At 39.7% G+C, this 17521-nt stretch overlaps 1 protein-coding gene across 1 annotated transcript in view; it reads right to left on the bottom strand.

The window, feature by feature from the left end:
- Positions 1 to 1882: 1882 nt before the first annotated feature.
- Positions 1883 to 17521, bottom strand: part of LOC126191442 (nicalin) — a 125060-nt gene continuing 109421 nt past the window's right edge. Inside the window, exons 12-13 of the mRNA XM_049932321.1 lie at positions 2241 to 2319; positions 1883 to 2148 (exon numbers count right to left, since the gene is read on the bottom strand). Coding sequence (XP_049788278.1) covers positions 2083 to 2148; positions 2241 to 2319 — 145 coding nt within the window. The 3' untranslated portion in view covers positions 1883 to 2082. The remainder of the gene's footprint in view (positions 2149 to 2240; positions 2320 to 17521) is intronic.

Genomic DNA, 17521 nt, shown 5'->3' with positions numbered 1-17521 from the left:
CAGTCGTTCTGAGGAAATATTGTGGAATTTGCACATGATCCAGTGGCAAACCCGTGAAGACTATTTACAAGATGTATCCTGTTTAAATCTGCACTGAAGATGCTGATAAATGATCCTAGAGTCACTGCGCAGTGCCGATGTGACCTGAAATCACCAGCTCCTCCTCTGTACACTTGGTAACAGTGTGGAGGTGTACGCTGTTCCACAGTGAGCTTCGTGGCATTGGATCTTTCAAGCCCAGAGTCAAGTGTTTTGGCAATGACACACTGTTGAAGATATCAGCATTTGTACAATAAGGCTCTCAATTCTTTTCTTGACAACTATATTGTCCCAGCATCTCAGGACAGAGCAGAAGAAGAAGAAGAAGATATACCATAACTCGACAGGAGGAGGCCGCATTACAAATATTGTCACAGTCACGTGATGCGTGAAGTGCACTGGCCATAGTGACAGTCATACTTTCTCATTCACAAAGAACAACCCACCATTGTGTACCTACTGCGATAGGAGACAAACTAGTGTGCTTGCAATGCCTTCTCAGGCTGCACATAAAATACGCAGCAAAATCATACAAGCAAAGTGAGCTAAGTTTGTGCTGTGGTACCCTCCAAATAAATTCCCAGTTGCTAGACACAAGAACCTCCCCTTTCCCCCTCCCAGACATCACCTGTCACAAAAATAAGATTGTATGTGGGGAAAAAGTAATTATCACCCAACAGTTGCAAAGAGCAATCAAGATAGCTATCACACAACATGCTTTCCTAAGATAAATGAATGAAATGTGCAGAGGGGGGGGGGGGGGGGGGGGGGGATTTATCAAAACTCTGTGGAATGGTTATTTTTAAGAAGCAATATTCGTTGAAATTTGGTATGTTGAGTTAATCCACACTGCATTGAGGGTATGTGGTTTAATGTCCACTGCTAGCCATTGTACACTGGAGGGTAAAGACTTGCCACCTTCATCATGAAGCAGATAACATCCAGCTATCCCACAGTATATACATACAGTCTTGTTCTCAGTGCGTGTAAGACGGTTATGAAGGTCTCAGATGAGACAACTTTTTTTATTTAAAAAAACTGTTTTCAACCCAAAGGCTGGATTGAACACTTCAGTGCTTTACTAACAACAGTTCTACTGGAGGGAACATATCTTTGCCTTCGTCTATAACTTTAGAAATTTCTTACCTTGTCATGCTAGTTACAGTTTAACAACTGCTGAACAATTCAACATTTTTCACATACATAAAACATTGCCAGAGGTAAAGCAATAACTGACAGACAAGTAATTTTAGGACCAACAGAGGGCTGAATCACCAGACCTTTGGACACGCAGCCCGTCACTTACCTATAATTATCAAGCTAATAAATGGCTGTATTTGTGCAACATAGCAGAATGATCAACTGCATAATTTTGATTAACTGTTTCTGGAAAAATAGGTCTGCATCTCAGTATAGAAATGACTGCTCTAGCATTGTAACAACAACCTACAGTTGTCATATCAGAAGAATTAAATATGGTGTGAATTCTTACACTTACATTACACACTTCTACTACATCCATCTATCTTATCCTCCTCATTAAGAATGCCAGAAGGACAAATCATTCTAGCATTTTTCACCAACATTTTTTGTATCATTCCCCCATCCATTAAATATCACTGTTGACCATCACAAATCTTAAACATACCACTATTTTACCCACAGAATGTAAAATTAAGAATATCTGCCATGTTCAAATGCTTGAATCAACTAACTTTTGTGTTTCCATGTGAGAAAAACGTTACTATGATCCATAGAGCACAACAACCATCATGTAAGTAACAAATCATGTATGTTTTCTAGTCATTCTGACAACACTGGCCATAAGACAAATACAATCAAATTAGTCTTGATGAATTCTGAATTTCTTTTCTGGAAAGTTTGTACATAACACATTCCATAACATGAATACTTCATTTATAAAAACAGTATTTCTTGATGTTTCATTGAAGGCACTCTACAATTGATTTCTGTCTTAGGAAAGTACATATGTACAGAAACTATGTACAATATATTTTAAATTTCTACTACACTGAAGCTTCTCTAATGGACCTTCTGCCTTGTAGCACCCACAATGGACAATACAACAGTATAAAACTGTGGAAAGTTCTGTAAAAGAGAATATAGTACATTAATTACGTTGTCCTAACAAACTTCATAGTTAGTATATATATAGTTACAAGTTATAGTTTCATACGTACCTGTATAACAAAATAAATAACAGTGAGGTAGATGGAAATAGCGATTGTTAGAAAGAGATCAAAGACTGCTGGCTTTACACTGAAACAAAAAAAAGTAAGAGTTAAAACCAGAGTTTTTCCAACACACACAAATAGAAATGAAACAATGTGACATTTTGTCCACAGAACCCACTCATGGTAATAAACTATCTCAATAAGGCAGTGGTCTCACTGTATGTCACTATTCTAACCCTTATTTTCAGTAACTATTTCTTCCACTACTTGTCATAAAGTCTGTGCTACAACTTCAAGTTTGATTTCAATTTCAGAATCCACTTGATTTTACTTTCATGTTACATATCCCAGCAACCAGCAGGGAATGATAAAGTAGCACTAGTGGAAACATTAACTCAGTTGAATTTGGCATACAGACACTTGTTGGGCATAATTTACGTAACAAAATTGTGTTTTATTCCAGACAGTTTGACTACTAAGATACCTAACTTTACGCTACTGCAACAAATTGGTGAAATCAGAGAAGGATTCAAAACCTGGTGAAAATTGTCTTCCTCTAGTGTACTTTGAACTGAACAAATCTAATCTTCCTCAAATGTTACAAAAGTTTGATGATCCATTTACAGAAATAGACAAGAAGCTGCATAGGATGATTTGCTGGCCCAAGGGAAAAGCCAGGCCAGCAAAGATGAAACATAGAGAGAGGGAAATAAAAGCATAGCAAAGTCCACACTAATGCTCGGTATGTGACTAGCCTGAAGACAGAGTTGAAACATAAATCTGTGCATCACTCTTGATGGGCATACAGAATCAGAAGTTCTAGTAGCATCTGGTGTACCTCAAGAGAGTGCAGTAGGGTTATTACTGTTTAAAATATACATGGTAGCAACTGTTTCATCAAAAGATTTCTAGATTCCCCTAGGTTGAAATTCCAAATTTCTGAGAACCAATTTTTTATTGCATGTGAAAGTAAGTTTCACTTCAGTATTTTTTACAGTGGCAAATGAAACTTAGTTGCCACATCTTTTACTAGCGATTATTCCCAATCTCAGCCAAGATTTAAAATTTATTAACAATCCTGTAAGTTCAGGCCTTACTGCCCAAAAAAATTCCTTTGTTACTGTCATTCACCACCACACCATTGTTTGTTTGCAAAATGCCCCCTTACAACTTCTTGTACTACTACAGGTATGTAGGGGGTGTGTGTGTGTGTGTGTGTGTGTGTGTGTGTGTGTGTGTGTGAGAGAGAGAGAGAGAGAGAGAGAGAGAGAGAGAGAGAGAGGAGGAGAAGAAGAAGAAGGTGGTGATGAAGAGGGGAGAGGGTGAAACCCAATGCCAAAATGCCCCATATCATAGCTGCCAACCTTAATGTTCCCATTCGATGGACTGATCACCATCAGCAATGTTGCATGTCTTCACTTCATGAGATATCATACCACTGAGTGATAAGTTAGAATATATGATAAATCGCACAAACATGATTCAAACTGTCCTCACTGGAATGTAATATCAATAGGATTTCACAGCACCGATGTATCACATTTAAAACCGGACTCTTCACACTACAGTCATTGTTGACAAAGCATTACACTGCAAGAAAGTAATAGTACTAGTTTCAGTCCAGAGATTGGTTTGATGCAGCTCTCCATGCTGCTCTATCCTGTGCAAGCTGTTTCATCTCCAAGTAACTACTGCAACCTACATCCTTTTGAATCTGCTTAGTGTATTCATATCTTTGTCTCCCTCTATGATTTTTACCCTCAATTGGTGATCCCTTGGCGTCTCAAAATATGTCCTATCAACTGGTCCCTTCTTTTGGTCAGGTTGTGCCACACATTCCTTGTCTCCGAATTCTATTCAGTACCTCCTTATTAGCTACGTGATCTACCCATCTAATCTTCAGCATTCTTCTGTAGCACCACATTTCAAAAGCTTCTATTCTCTTCTTGTCTGAACTATTTACCATCCATGTTTCACTTCTATACATAGCTACACTCCATACAAATACTTTCAGAAAAGACTTTCTGACATCCAGTCTATATTTTATATCCTCTCTTTATCGATCATCAGTTATCTGCAAATAGCAAAACTCATCCACAACTTTAAGTGTCATTTCCTAATCCAATTCCCTCAGCACCACTTGACTTAATTCGAGTACATTCCATTATCCTTGGTTTACTTTTGTCGATGTTCATCTGATATCCTCCTTTCAAGACACTATCCATTCTGTTCAACTGCTCTTCCAAGTCCTTTGCAGTCTGACAGAATTACTATGTCATCAGCAAACTTCAAAGTTTTAATTTCTTCTCCTACTCCAAATTTTTCTTTTGTTTCCTTTACTGCTTGCTCAATATACAGATTGAATAATATCGGGAATATGCTACAGCCCTGTCTCACTCCCTTCTCAATCACTGCTTCCCTTTCATGTCCCTTAACTCTTACAATGGCTATCTGATTTCTGTACAAATTGTGAATAGCCTTTTTGCTCCCTTTATTTCCCCTTACACCTTCAGTATCGAAGCCTAAATATTCAATACTGATCTACAAGACATGGGTGTACAAATATGGATCCATATTTTTATTTTTACACGGTTATAAACCTGTAAAAAATCAAGGTGGGAAGATTCTTCTTGTTCTTCTTCCTGACATCAACATACATAATTTTTTTTCCTTTACTCACTCTAGTTTTGTTAATAGAACATATAAGACAGCTATATGAAATGGATAGTTTCTTATTAAAGCTGTATTTCAATAAAAGTTGATTCACAGGATAATTTTCAGACTACTGATAACTCTACAATTTGTACTTACGGGAACATTGTCTTAAAAGAAAATTCTTGATTGGAGTTTCATCAAAACCAGGCAAAGGTGAAATTTGCTACAAGAAAGTAATTGTTTCTAAATTAATACAGCCCATTTGAATGACCTCATTCTTATCTTTCCAGTACTTGACTTTAATGACAGCTTTATGACCTGTAACATTTGGAATTTTCCCAATGCCAACTTCCTGAACTGTGCACGTCGAAACTCTCCCTACAGCATGTCCTTGAGTGCTGAAAACTCCCTGGCCTTCAGCAGCCTATCCCCTTCCCCTCCCAGCATCCGCATGCTGCACCTAGTAGTCCACTATCCTGTCCCAACCACGTCCCTGCATATTCAAACAGGCAGCACTAGCATCTCCCAACTATCTTGCTATGCATCCCCCTTATCTCATGCCTATTCTGTACTCCCACTACCCAGTGGAGCAGAGATTGTTGCTCACCTCAGATGCAATTGGTCTTTAGTACCTAGAGATGACAGGGGCCACATGAGTGAGAATTTTGTGATGAAGGATATTCTAGAATTTGTTTTCACTGTGCCTGCCTGCAACTCAACACCTCCCTATTCTTTCCATATTGTTGTAACATGCTGGATTTCTCGTTCTTTCGTATATCATAAGTCATTCATATTAAAAACTACTTTTACTAGAAAGTTCCATTCTAAAATTTTGATTTTTTTAAATTAAAAGAGTCTTGATGGAATAAAAATATTTGTTAAAATGGTGACCAGTTTCAGTCTGTTTTTAAAACCACCTTCAGACAATTCTCTGAAATACAAACATGTTTACACACTTAGAGGGACATCCAACAAGTACAGTAACAAATTAAAACATTTAAAAATAAGAACAATTAGAAGAAAATGTTCCCAGAGTGGCAGGCAGAGCTGGTTAATGGAGCAGATATCATCTGTTGAGTCACGAATGTAAGCTGCTGCATAGTGTAGAGAGGCTATAAGGATAAGTAGGAGAGACTGCCCAGCATCTCCCACATGGTGACAGTTGTGGTCAGCAAGGGGCACAGCAAGTAAAAACATTACAAAAATAATGTACATACAAAGTAGTAGCATGCAATAAAATACAAAAGCTGAAATCTAGACTACATAAAAACAAAACTTAACTGCTAGGGGAAACATTTTATCACAATAAATTGTGTACAATTACAGTTTGTAAACCAATAGCATGGCGTGGGATCCAGCGATCGCACAGATGAGGTAGGCACATCTAATGTCGAGTCAATGTATGCCCATATACAGCGATGCTGTGGGCATCGTTGACAATACAGCTGAGAGTTAGCATATATAATAGTGTACCAGCAGCCCACTGGCAGTCACACCACTTGACAATGGTCAAGGTGCACTTGGCCGAAAGCTCGTGTAATTTTAATCACTTGATGCAGCTGGAAACCCAATAAATTTTATTCAATAGCAGTCAGTTCTGAGAACAAAGACTGCTCTCTATGGGCAGTTCGTGAACTCTGTCAGTACATAATAAAACATAACCACAACAAAGACAAATTAGGGAGACACCACTGGTTGGTGTAGAGATGGCATGAAGTGTTGATGTGAACCATCTGAGGCTACCAGATAATAGTGTCAGAGAATATAACAACCACTGGCTACTGCTATGTGTTGATGTGGAATGGCAAACAAAGATCAAGTACTGTGTGTTATGTGCTGCAAGTAATCGTGGGGATGTATACTCACTATGGATCACAAACAAGGTAAAAATAACTTGAGACATTGCTACAGTAATATGAATGCCGGGTTGTGTTTTTCAGTCAAGACCAGCAAAATGTCGTTGGGCCCCTAGAGACATGAAGGTTGAAGAATTTTGCCCAATGGTGTCTGTCAGACTGTCACTAAGTAACAGATCTAAAGATCAGGCCCTATTCACACAGGGATACTCCAATCAGTTCTCCAGCTGCCTGACAACCAAGAGACTGGATGACTCTAGTAGCCGATCACATCCGCACAGGCATGACATGAGTCTCCTGTATTGCCAAGTCACATGCGGTGTGAACAGAAAATAAAATCAGTTTCATTGGCTGTGGACAAAGAACATATGTAGCATGCTTTTTTGTGTGCCATCCCGTGGCCCAAGTAGTACCATGTCCAGTGACTATCAGTGATGAAGATATTGTAATACAGTATTATTATTACCGCCGGTACAGAAGTAGAAAAGTGAGAAAGTTGTGGGTTCATCCTTACACTGAGAATAATATCTATTGTAGGTTACAAACTGCATAACTGCTTGGGTGCATTGGACAGGGAATATACCTGCACTGGAAAATTACAAGGGACGGGTTCAACAACTACAATAATAAATCGTAACCACTCCACATTATTGATGGCACACAATGATGCCGATGGTTTATTCATTATCATTAAAACTGATTATGCAGGTAGAAATAGTGATGGAGGAATATTTTGTGCTTCAGAAACCAAACACTGAATTACAAATGGAAGATGAAAATTGCCATTGCCTTTGAGATTACCAGATGACGAAAATTAATAGTTTCCCTTATTACTTTGTAGGAGGTAAGTGGTTCCATTATCATGCTACTTGATGTGACTGTACCCACAAAGAACACTCAATGTGAAGAGAATTTATGATTATAGATTAAGCAGAGAAAGAAAATATGTGGATTATGCATATGGAATGCTGACACAAAAGTTCCACAAGTCCTGAGCAGTTCTTTTCGTTCTCGAACTACAGGAAGAGTGTAGAGTTGTGGTGAACAACAATGCATCACCTTTGAAATGCCAAGTCAGAATACAGCCAAGGAAAGACATTGCATTGCATCCTCATTCTACTGCTTATGAATTAAGGAATTATTTAGCGAACTGCCTTCCGACACCTTGCGCTTCCCTTCAGTGGCAGTGAAAGTGATGAAACAACAATAATCAGGATTTATTATAATTGTCTTTCTTTACAAAAATTTTTACGTGTAATGTGTATTTGCGTAAAAGTTATAAATGAATTTCTGTACTTTTTATTTACGTATTGTATTAATACGAGGGTTGAATGAGGAGTAATGCCTCCACTTTCATTAACTGGTTTTGGATAGGAATATTTTAATAAATCAAACACAGAATTAATCCTTAGAATGTGATATTTAATTACCAATATTCACTTTCCCACATAATCACCAGCCAATTGGATACACTTCTGCTGACGATGAACAAGTTTTCTGAAGCCGTCACGGAAGAAGTCAACACACTGTTTCCGCAACCATAGTCTCACAGTTCTCTCAACGTCTTAATCAGAAGCATAATTTCTTTTTCTGGGGGCGAGTCTTTGTGTCAATATTCCATAGACTGATGTTTCATTCTTGAGTCATAATGGTGTACCCACGTTTCGTCTCCTGTCACAATTGAATGGAGGAAGGTGTCACCTTCATTCTCTTAACATGAGGAGTTCCTGGCAAATTTCAAGTCTGTGAAGTTTCATTTCAGGAGTCAGCATCTAGGATACAAATCATGCACAGGTCTTCCGATAGCCAAACAAAGCAATAATGTGACCCACACGTTCTTGTGAAATGCTGTTTGTACTTTCAGTTTCTCTCTGAGTGATACAATGATCATCCTGAATAAAACTGTCAACATTTTGTTTGTGAAACTTGGTGGTTGCTGTCATAGGATGTCCAAATCTTTGTTTGCAATGCAGGCCAGATGTTCCCACCTCAACATCTTTAAACTTACTCGCCCAACAACACACAGTACTCACATCAACACAAGCACCATAAACTGCTTTTATTCCCTGATGAATCTCCTTTGGGGTGACACCTTCTGCTGTCAAGAACTCAATGACTGCATATTGCTTAAATTGCATTGACCGACCGTCTGTACAGGGTTCCATACTTTATACTGTAACAACACAACCCTTCAATGCTACGGCTTCATGCCAACTGGAGCTGTAGAGAAGAGGCTATGGAAAAAGCCAGTACCTGCTGCATACCAACGCTGCAAACTGTTGAAGAGTTACAAAGGTGGAGGCATTACTTTTCAGTCAACCCTTGTACGTAATTAAAAATGTTATAGTTGCTTATTTATTATAGAGTGGGTGCTTATAAATCTTTGATTCATTTTTCAATAAAATGGATCTTAAAGCATAGTGAGTAGGGCGTTAAAAATTTTAATTACTGATAATGAACTTAACTGATAGATTAACCTTCTTGGCTACTTTGTGCCATATTCTCTCTGTCACTTCCTTCCTTAAATACCCTTTGAATTTGTAATTTTATAGTTCTGGATATTTCTCCGCTTCTCCCATGAATTCCAAATTAAACATTTGTTCGCACATTGCGCAACCCAATGGTACGAATGCAACCAGAAGATTGGGAGACCAGGCGACTAGCATGTTGGGTCGCATAGCATCTGAGTTGCAGCGACTCTGGGATGCCACTACTGAAATATACTCCTCTGAACGACCCCACCTAATCACACATGCTGAGTCACTTGGTTACAGAGTATCTTAGTCGCCCGGAGACTTAATTATTGCCATGTGAATAGGACCTTAGTGTGCACAGATATCAAGGTGTTGCTAAAAAGAATGGGACTGATGCGGTCACAGAATACACATGCACCAAAGGTGAATGACCAATATCTGTGAAACGTGGAATCTTCTCAGTCGAATGTGGCATCTCTGATAGCTGTAGACAAATCAGTGTGATTGTGTATGGCGAAGCATGTTTATCACATACGCATTTCCAAGATGGTCGAAGAGATGTTGAAGATGACTCACAACCAGGATGCATTTCAACATCAGAAACAGATGAAAATATCAAAAAGGAAGCTAAATTTGATCCAATTTGACCACAGACTCTGCATTCAACTGATTGCTTGCTCGAACTGTAGGAGTTGACAAAGAATGCATAAGGCGAATTTTACATAACCAATTTACCATGAGAAAAGTGTGTGCATAACTGTTGCTCAACATTTTCACTAGCAAACAAAAAGTAGCCCATGAATATATTTGTACAGACACTTCAAATACCACTGAAACTGATCCTAATTTCTTGGAGAGAGAGAGAGAGAGAGAGAGAGAGAGAGAGAGAGAGAGAGAGAGAGAGAGAGAGAGAGAGATAACATGTGATCCAGAAACTAAGTGCCCATCCATGCACTGGAAAGGCCCAACTTCACTGAGACCCAAAAAAGCTTGAATGAGTAAATCAAGATTCAAAACAATGATTATTGTTTTTGATATTCTGGAATTGCGTATCTTCACTGGGTTCCTGAAGGTCAAATTATTAATCAACATTACTATCTTGAGGTCCTTGCTCAACTGTGTGGATAAAGAAAGACCCAAATTGTTGAAGAACACGTCATGGGTTCTGCTTCAAGATGACGAGATCTCATACTGCACTGTCTGCTAAAAGGCTTCTAGCAACATACAGCATCCCATTGTTACACCACTCACCTTATTCACCTGTCATAGCACCACATGACGTACCTATTACCCAAGGTCAAATCTGCATTAAAAGAAACAAAATTTCAGTCCATTGAAGCAGCCGAAGAAAAAGCGACACACGTCACGAAAGATCTCAAAAAGTAAGACTTGTATCCATCAATAGAAAATTAACATGCAGCATTGTAGGGATAGAGGAAGGGAGTATACTGAGGGTGACTGTTAGATATTTAAGTTTTCAAAATAAATTGTTCCATAGCAAAAGTCCTACTATTTTATGCCCACACCTCATAAACACCGCAATTGTAGCCTCAATAGTAATACTTAATGGATCACCATAAGAGGAAATAGTTATTGAGATGTATAATAAAATATACAAAAGATGATAATTGTTAATGGAAATGGTATAAGTATATAACTTTAAAAGCTTAACAAAGGTGTCAATCATTAAACCAGGAAATCAAGCCTTCAAAGAAATATTTTTCTCTAAAATCTAACTGCTCATTCAGTAAAGATAATGGCTTATTTTTGTGATGTGCATGAATTTCTCTCTCTCCTAATGTATTTAAGAAAATTCCTTTGGGGGGGGGGGGTGTATTATAGAGAATTTGTATATTACTATGAATTGACCCTTTGGAAAGATTCCTCTGGATCAGGTGCATGCCAAATTATGATTTACCATGGGTGGCACTTGCTGTATGATCTCTAAACCAAATGGAGCAATTACAGCCTGTCTGTCAGACATATTGTTTATCTAAGTCAGCACACACAATTTTATGAACTCCAGAAATTAAATATTTACTACTGCCTTTACCAATAGTGTTTGAACCTACTCTAAGAGATTACCAGTGGTGAAAACTGCAGTCAGTTCAGTGTTTATAAATTACTTATTTGCGCTCCAAGAAGAAAAAAGAAGGCACACTACAAAGAAATTACCTGAATGGGACGGAAATCTATAGATCTGATGTGCATGTACCCACAAACGATTACACTTCAAAAAAAAAAGATGATGATTTATTCAAGTGAGAGCTTCACAAATTGAGCAATTCGATGACAAGTTGGTCCACTTCTGTCCCTTATGCAAGCAGTTATTCAGCTTGGCACTGAGAGTTTTTGGATGTTCTACTGAGGGATACTGTCCCAAATTCTATCCAAATGATGTGTTAGATCATCAAAATCATGAGCTGGTTAGAGGCCCCCATCCATAATGCTCCAAACATTCTCACTGGGGGAGAGATCTGGTGACTCTGCTGGCCATGGTAAGGTTTGGCAAGTATGAAGACAAGCAGTAGCAGCTCTCGCCCTGTGTGGTCAGCATTGTCCTGCTGAAATGTAAACCCAGGGTGACTTGCCATGAATGGCAACAAAACAAAGCATAAAATATCATCGACATTCTGCTTGCTGTAAGGGTGTCGCAAGATGACAACCAACGGGGCCCTGCTATGAAAGGAAATGGCACCCCAGACCATCACTCCTGGTTGTTGGGCCATATGACGTGTGACAGTCATGTTGGTATCCCACCGCTGTCTGGGGCATCTCCATACATACCCTCAATCATCATTCGGACTCAGTTTGAAGTGGGACACATCACTGAAGACAATTCTATCTCAGTAAATGATATTCCAAGGCCATATGTGCCTTACACCACTGCAAACATGTTTGTTGGTGTACAGAGTTCAATGATAGTGAAAGGGGTGCCACGAGCTAAGTGTCCTTTCTGTGAGCTGCCTGTTATTGGTCGTTGTCATCCCTGAAGCACCATTGGCACATTGCATCGATGATAATGGTGAATCCGGGGCACCAAGTGCCTCTCTACAATTGATTGGTCCTCTCATTCCGTTGTCCCTCTAGGTCGACCACTTCCTTCCTGAAATTTTGTTCAACCATGGTTCACCCATTCCTGCCAATGTTGTCGAACAGTGGCATCGCTCCTATTCAAATGTCGAGAGACGACAATTACTCCAACCAGCTTCTTTGAGCCCAACAACATATCCTGTCTCAAATGTTGACATCTGCATATATTGTTCATGTGTGTGTCTGCAAGGCATAATTACTCTTCAATACAGTACACAGAATGAAATTTGCAAAGACCTTACGCGCTGGTATCAACATGTTCTCTGTTTACTATTCTTGCCATCTGCATGATGAAATTGCACTGCAGCATCACACATTCATCCATCCCATCAGCCACCAAAGTTTACAATTCTGCATTTTCTGTCGATACCTTTACAAATATCAATTGGTGACCGATTTGCAAGCTCCTTTGTGGACAATATGCCACCCAAAACTTACCTACTAATAGAAACATTTGTTAAGCATCAGACTCATTTTTTATTTTTCTGACAAGCTGACAGTGTAACCCATCATTTTCCATAAAATGACTTGTTATACCACGTGTCCCCCCCCCCACCCCACCCCCACTGAGATGAAAGATGTTTATGAGGGCACAATACCTTGCTCCCTTTAGCCACTTGGGCAAGCACGATGCCCAGCCCTAGCAGCAACAAAAGGGTTAAATGCAAGGTTGTAAGTGCTCCATATGTGCTGCCCCGTCCCTCCTCCCACCACACCACCCTGCCCCTACCGATTCTGCAGATATCAAGTCAATAATCAAATTCTTTCCATGTTTGGCACAGCATGCCCATGCCAACTGCTCAACAGCACTGTTGATGCGAGCTCACAGTTCTGGTAGGTTTGTCAGTAGAGGAGGCGTAAACACTGAATCTTTCACATAATCCTACACACAAAAATTACTTGGGGTTAGGTTTGGAAAGCATGAAGGCCATGACAAGTTACAGATCATCAACCCCACCACAACTGATCCACTTGTTTTTAATTTACTGTTTAAGAATTCATGAACATCATGATGGAAGTGGGGTGGAGTACCATCCTGTTGGCAGATGACATCCACACTGTCAGTCGCCTGTTGTGGCATGAGTCAATTTTCCAGCATGTCCAGATACACACATCCTGTAACTGTTTTTTTCACAGGAGAAAAAGGGGCCATAAATTTTAAACTCTGACACTGCACAGAACACACTAACTTTTGGTGCACAATAGCATGGGTATGCTTTGTCCCCCATATTTGCACATTGTGCCTGTTCACTGTACCATCATCAATGAATATGACTCTCAGAAAACCCATCCTCTTGCAACTCTGCCAACAATTCAAAGCCTCTGGTTTTTTCATCACGAGACAGAGGATGTAGCAACTGCAAATGCTTCAGCTTCAGGCATTTCCTCAAGATATTCCAAATGGTTGTGTGTGGTGCATTCAGTTCTGCTTGCTCCGTTTGAGCTCTGTGGGCTAAGTGTTAATTCGCCTGCGTGTGATCAACCATTTCTTCATTCACTGCAGGCCAACCAATTTATTTCCCCTTGCAGATGTATCCTGAAGCTTGAAACTATACAGACCTTTGCTGAATGGAGTTGGCAGTTAGTGGATCTTTCTTACAGTACCATTCTGAAGAGCCAGTGCATTGTCACGGCAGACTGATGTGGATGCATTTCAAGTGCAACACACACTTTCTCAGCATCAGTCGCCATCTTGCCTAACTGTTCAGATTTCTGCCACAAGGGCTCAACAGTGAAGTGCAGCTGGACAATATAAAACTTTTGGAGTTTTTCTACATGAGCATTGAGTATTCCGACAATATGTCTTGTAGCTACAGAGAATTTATGAAATTGCTTCAATGATATATAATAATCTTGTACTCTAGAGGAGAGAAATTTATGCACATAAAAAGGCGTTATTTTTACTGAATGACCAGTTAGATTTTAAGAGGCTTCTTGCAGAAATTACCTGCTCATATGTTTACCTGCCTTAATGGATGATGCCTTTTGAAATTTTCAAAGTTATGTATTTTGCTTATGTAATTTCCAGTTTTAACAGCTTTTATGTATTTTCTTATATATTTCTAATTATTTCACCCAATGGTGGCCCATTAAACAGCATTACTATTACAATTATAACTGTGATTTTATGTCTATGTACAATAAGCTTTAGGTCTTTTACCTTGTGACCATCATCACTGAGCAATATTCTTCAATCTTCATTTCTCCAAGGTGCCCAATGATGTTTCACTGGTCATTAATGCAAAACTCGACCCAACATTCATGTCGCTGTAGTCATGTCTCTAGTTATATTTACCTTGTCAGTGATTAATTATGATGTCTACATCGCCACGATTACAGGAACCAACAAATTAATTGATCTTCATGTCTGCCTTTCCATTTCACCATGCAGAAGTGGTCAGTGGCTGTGACATCTACATCTACATCTACACGACTACTCTGCAATTCACATTTAAGTGCTTGGCAGAGGGTTCGCCGAACCACAATCATACTATCTCTCTACCATTCCACTCCCGAACAGCGCATGGGAAAAACGAACATCTAAACCTTTGTGTTCGAGCTCTGATTTCTCTTATTTTATTTTGATGATCATTCCTACCTATGTAGGTTGGGCTCAACAAAATATTTTCGCATTCAGAAGAGAAAGTTGGTGACTGAAATTTCGTAAACAGATCTCGCCGCGACGAAAAACGTCTTTACTGTAATGACTTCCATCCCAATTCGTGTATCATATCTGCCACACTCTCTCCCCTACTACGTGATAATACAAAACAAGCTGCCCTTTTTTGCACCCTTTCGATGTCCTCCGTCAATCACACCTGGTAAGGATCCCACACCGCACAGCAATATTCTAACAGAGGATGAACGAGTGTAGTGTAAGCTGTCTCTTTAGTGGACTTGTTGCATCTTCTAAGTGTCCTGCCAATGAAACACAACCTTTGTCTCGCCTTCCCCACAATATTATCTATGTGGTCTTTCCAACTGAAGTTGTTCGAAATTTTAACACCCAGGTACTTAGTTGAATTGACAGCCTTGAGAATTGTACTATTTATCGAGTAATTGAATTCCAACGGATTTTTTTTCTTTTGGAACTCATGTCGATCACCTCACACTTTTCGTTATTTAGCGTCAAGTGCCACCTGCCACACCATACAGCAATCTTTTCTAAATCGCTTTGCAACTGATACTGGTCTTCGGATGACCTTACTAGACGGTAAATTACTGCATCATCTGCGAACAACCTAAGATAACTGCTCAGATTACCACCCAGGTCATTTATATAGATCAGGAACAGCAGAGGTCCCAGGGCGCTTCCCTGGGGAACACCTGATATCACTTCAGTTTTACTCGATGATTTGCCGTCTATTACTACTAACTGTGACCTTCCTGACAGGAAATCACGAATCCAGTCACACAACTGAGATGATACCCCATAGGCCCGCAGCTTGATTAGAAGTCGCTTGCGAGGAACGGTGTGAAAAGCTTTCCGGAAATCTAGAAATACGGAATCAACTTGAGATCCCCTGTCGATAGTGGCCATTACTTCGTGCGAATAAAGAGCTAGCTGCGTTGCACAAGAACGATGTTTTCTGAAACCATGCTGATTACGTATCAATAGATCGTTCCCTTCGAGGTGATTCATAATGTTTGAATACAGTATATGCTCCAAAACCCTACTGCAAACCGACGTCAATGATATAAGTCTGTAGTTAGATAGATTACTCCTACTACCCTTCTTAAACACTGGTGCGACCTGCGCAATTTTCCAATCTGTAGGTACAGATCTATCGGTGAGCGAGCGGTTGTACACGAGTGCTAAGTAGGGAGCCATTGTATCAGCGTAATCTGAAAGGAACCTAATCGGTATATATCTGGACCTGAAGACTTGCCCGTATCAAGCGATTTGAGTTGCTTCGCAACCCCTAAGGTATCTACTTCTAAGAAACTCATGTTAGCAGCTGTTCGTGTTTCAAATTCTGGAATATTCCATTCATCTTCCCTGGTGAAGGAATTTCGGAAAACTGCGTTCAATAACTCCGCTTTAGCGGCACAGTCGTCGGTAACAGTACCATCGGCAATGCGCAGCGAAGGTATCAGCTGCGTCTTGCCGCTTGTGTACTTAACATACGACCAGAATTTCTTCGGATTTTCTACCAAATTTCGAGACAATGTTTCATTGTGGAACCTATTAAAGGCATCTCGCATTGAAATCCGTGCCAAATTTCGCGCGTCTGTAAATTTTAGCCAATCTTCGGGATTTCGCGTTCTTCTGAACTTCGCATGCTTTTTTCGTTGCCTCTGCAACAGAGTTCGGACCTGTTTTGTGTACCACGGGGGATCAGTTCCATCTCTTACCAATTTATGAGGTATGAATATCTCAATTGCTGTTGCTACTATATCTTTGAATTTGAGCCACACCTCGTCTACATTTGCATAGTCAGTTCGGAAGGAATGGAGATTGTCTCTTAGGAAGGCTTCTAGTGACACTTTATCCGCTTTTTTAAATAAAATTATTTTGCGTTTGTTTCTGGTGGATTTGGAAGAAACGGTATTGAGCCTAGCTACAATGACCTTGTGATCACTAATCCCTGTATCAGTCATGATGCTCTCTATCAGCTCTGGATTGTTTGTGGCTAAGAGGTCAAGTGTGTTTTCGCAACCATTTACAATTCATGTGGGTTCGTGGACTAACTGCTCGAAATAATTTTCGGAGAAAGCATTTAGGACAATCTCGGAAGATGTTTTCTGCCTACCACCGGTTTTGAACAAGTATTTTTGCCAACATATCGAGGGAAGGTTGAAGTCCCCACCAACTATAACCGTATGAGTGGGGTATTTATTTGTTAAAAGACTCAAATTTTCTCTGAACTGTTCCGCAACTGTATCATCGGAGTCTGGGGGTTGGTAGAAGGAGCCAATTATTAACTTAGTTCGGCTGGTAAGTATAACCTCCACCCATACCAATTTGCACAGAGTATCTACTTCGACTTCACTACAAGATAAACCATTACTGACAGACACAAACACTCCACCGCCAATTCTGCCCAATCTATCTTTCCTGAACACCGTCTGAGACTTCGTAAAAATTTCTGCAGAACTTATTTCAGACTTTAGCCAGCTTTCTGTACCTATAACGATTTCAGCTTCCGTGCTTTCTATTAGCGCTTGAAGCTCAGGGACTTGCCCAGCACAACTACAACAATTTACA

This window comes from Schistocerca cancellata, chromosome 6 (assembly GCF_023864275.1).
Source record: "Schistocerca cancellata isolate TAMUIC-IGC-003103 chromosome 6, iqSchCanc2.1, whole genome shotgun sequence".
NCBI lineage: Eukaryota > Metazoa > Arthropoda > Insecta > Orthoptera > Acrididae > Schistocerca > Schistocerca cancellata.
Note: the sequence above shows the minus strand (reverse complement) of the source record. Positions and strands in the feature narration are given on the sequence as shown.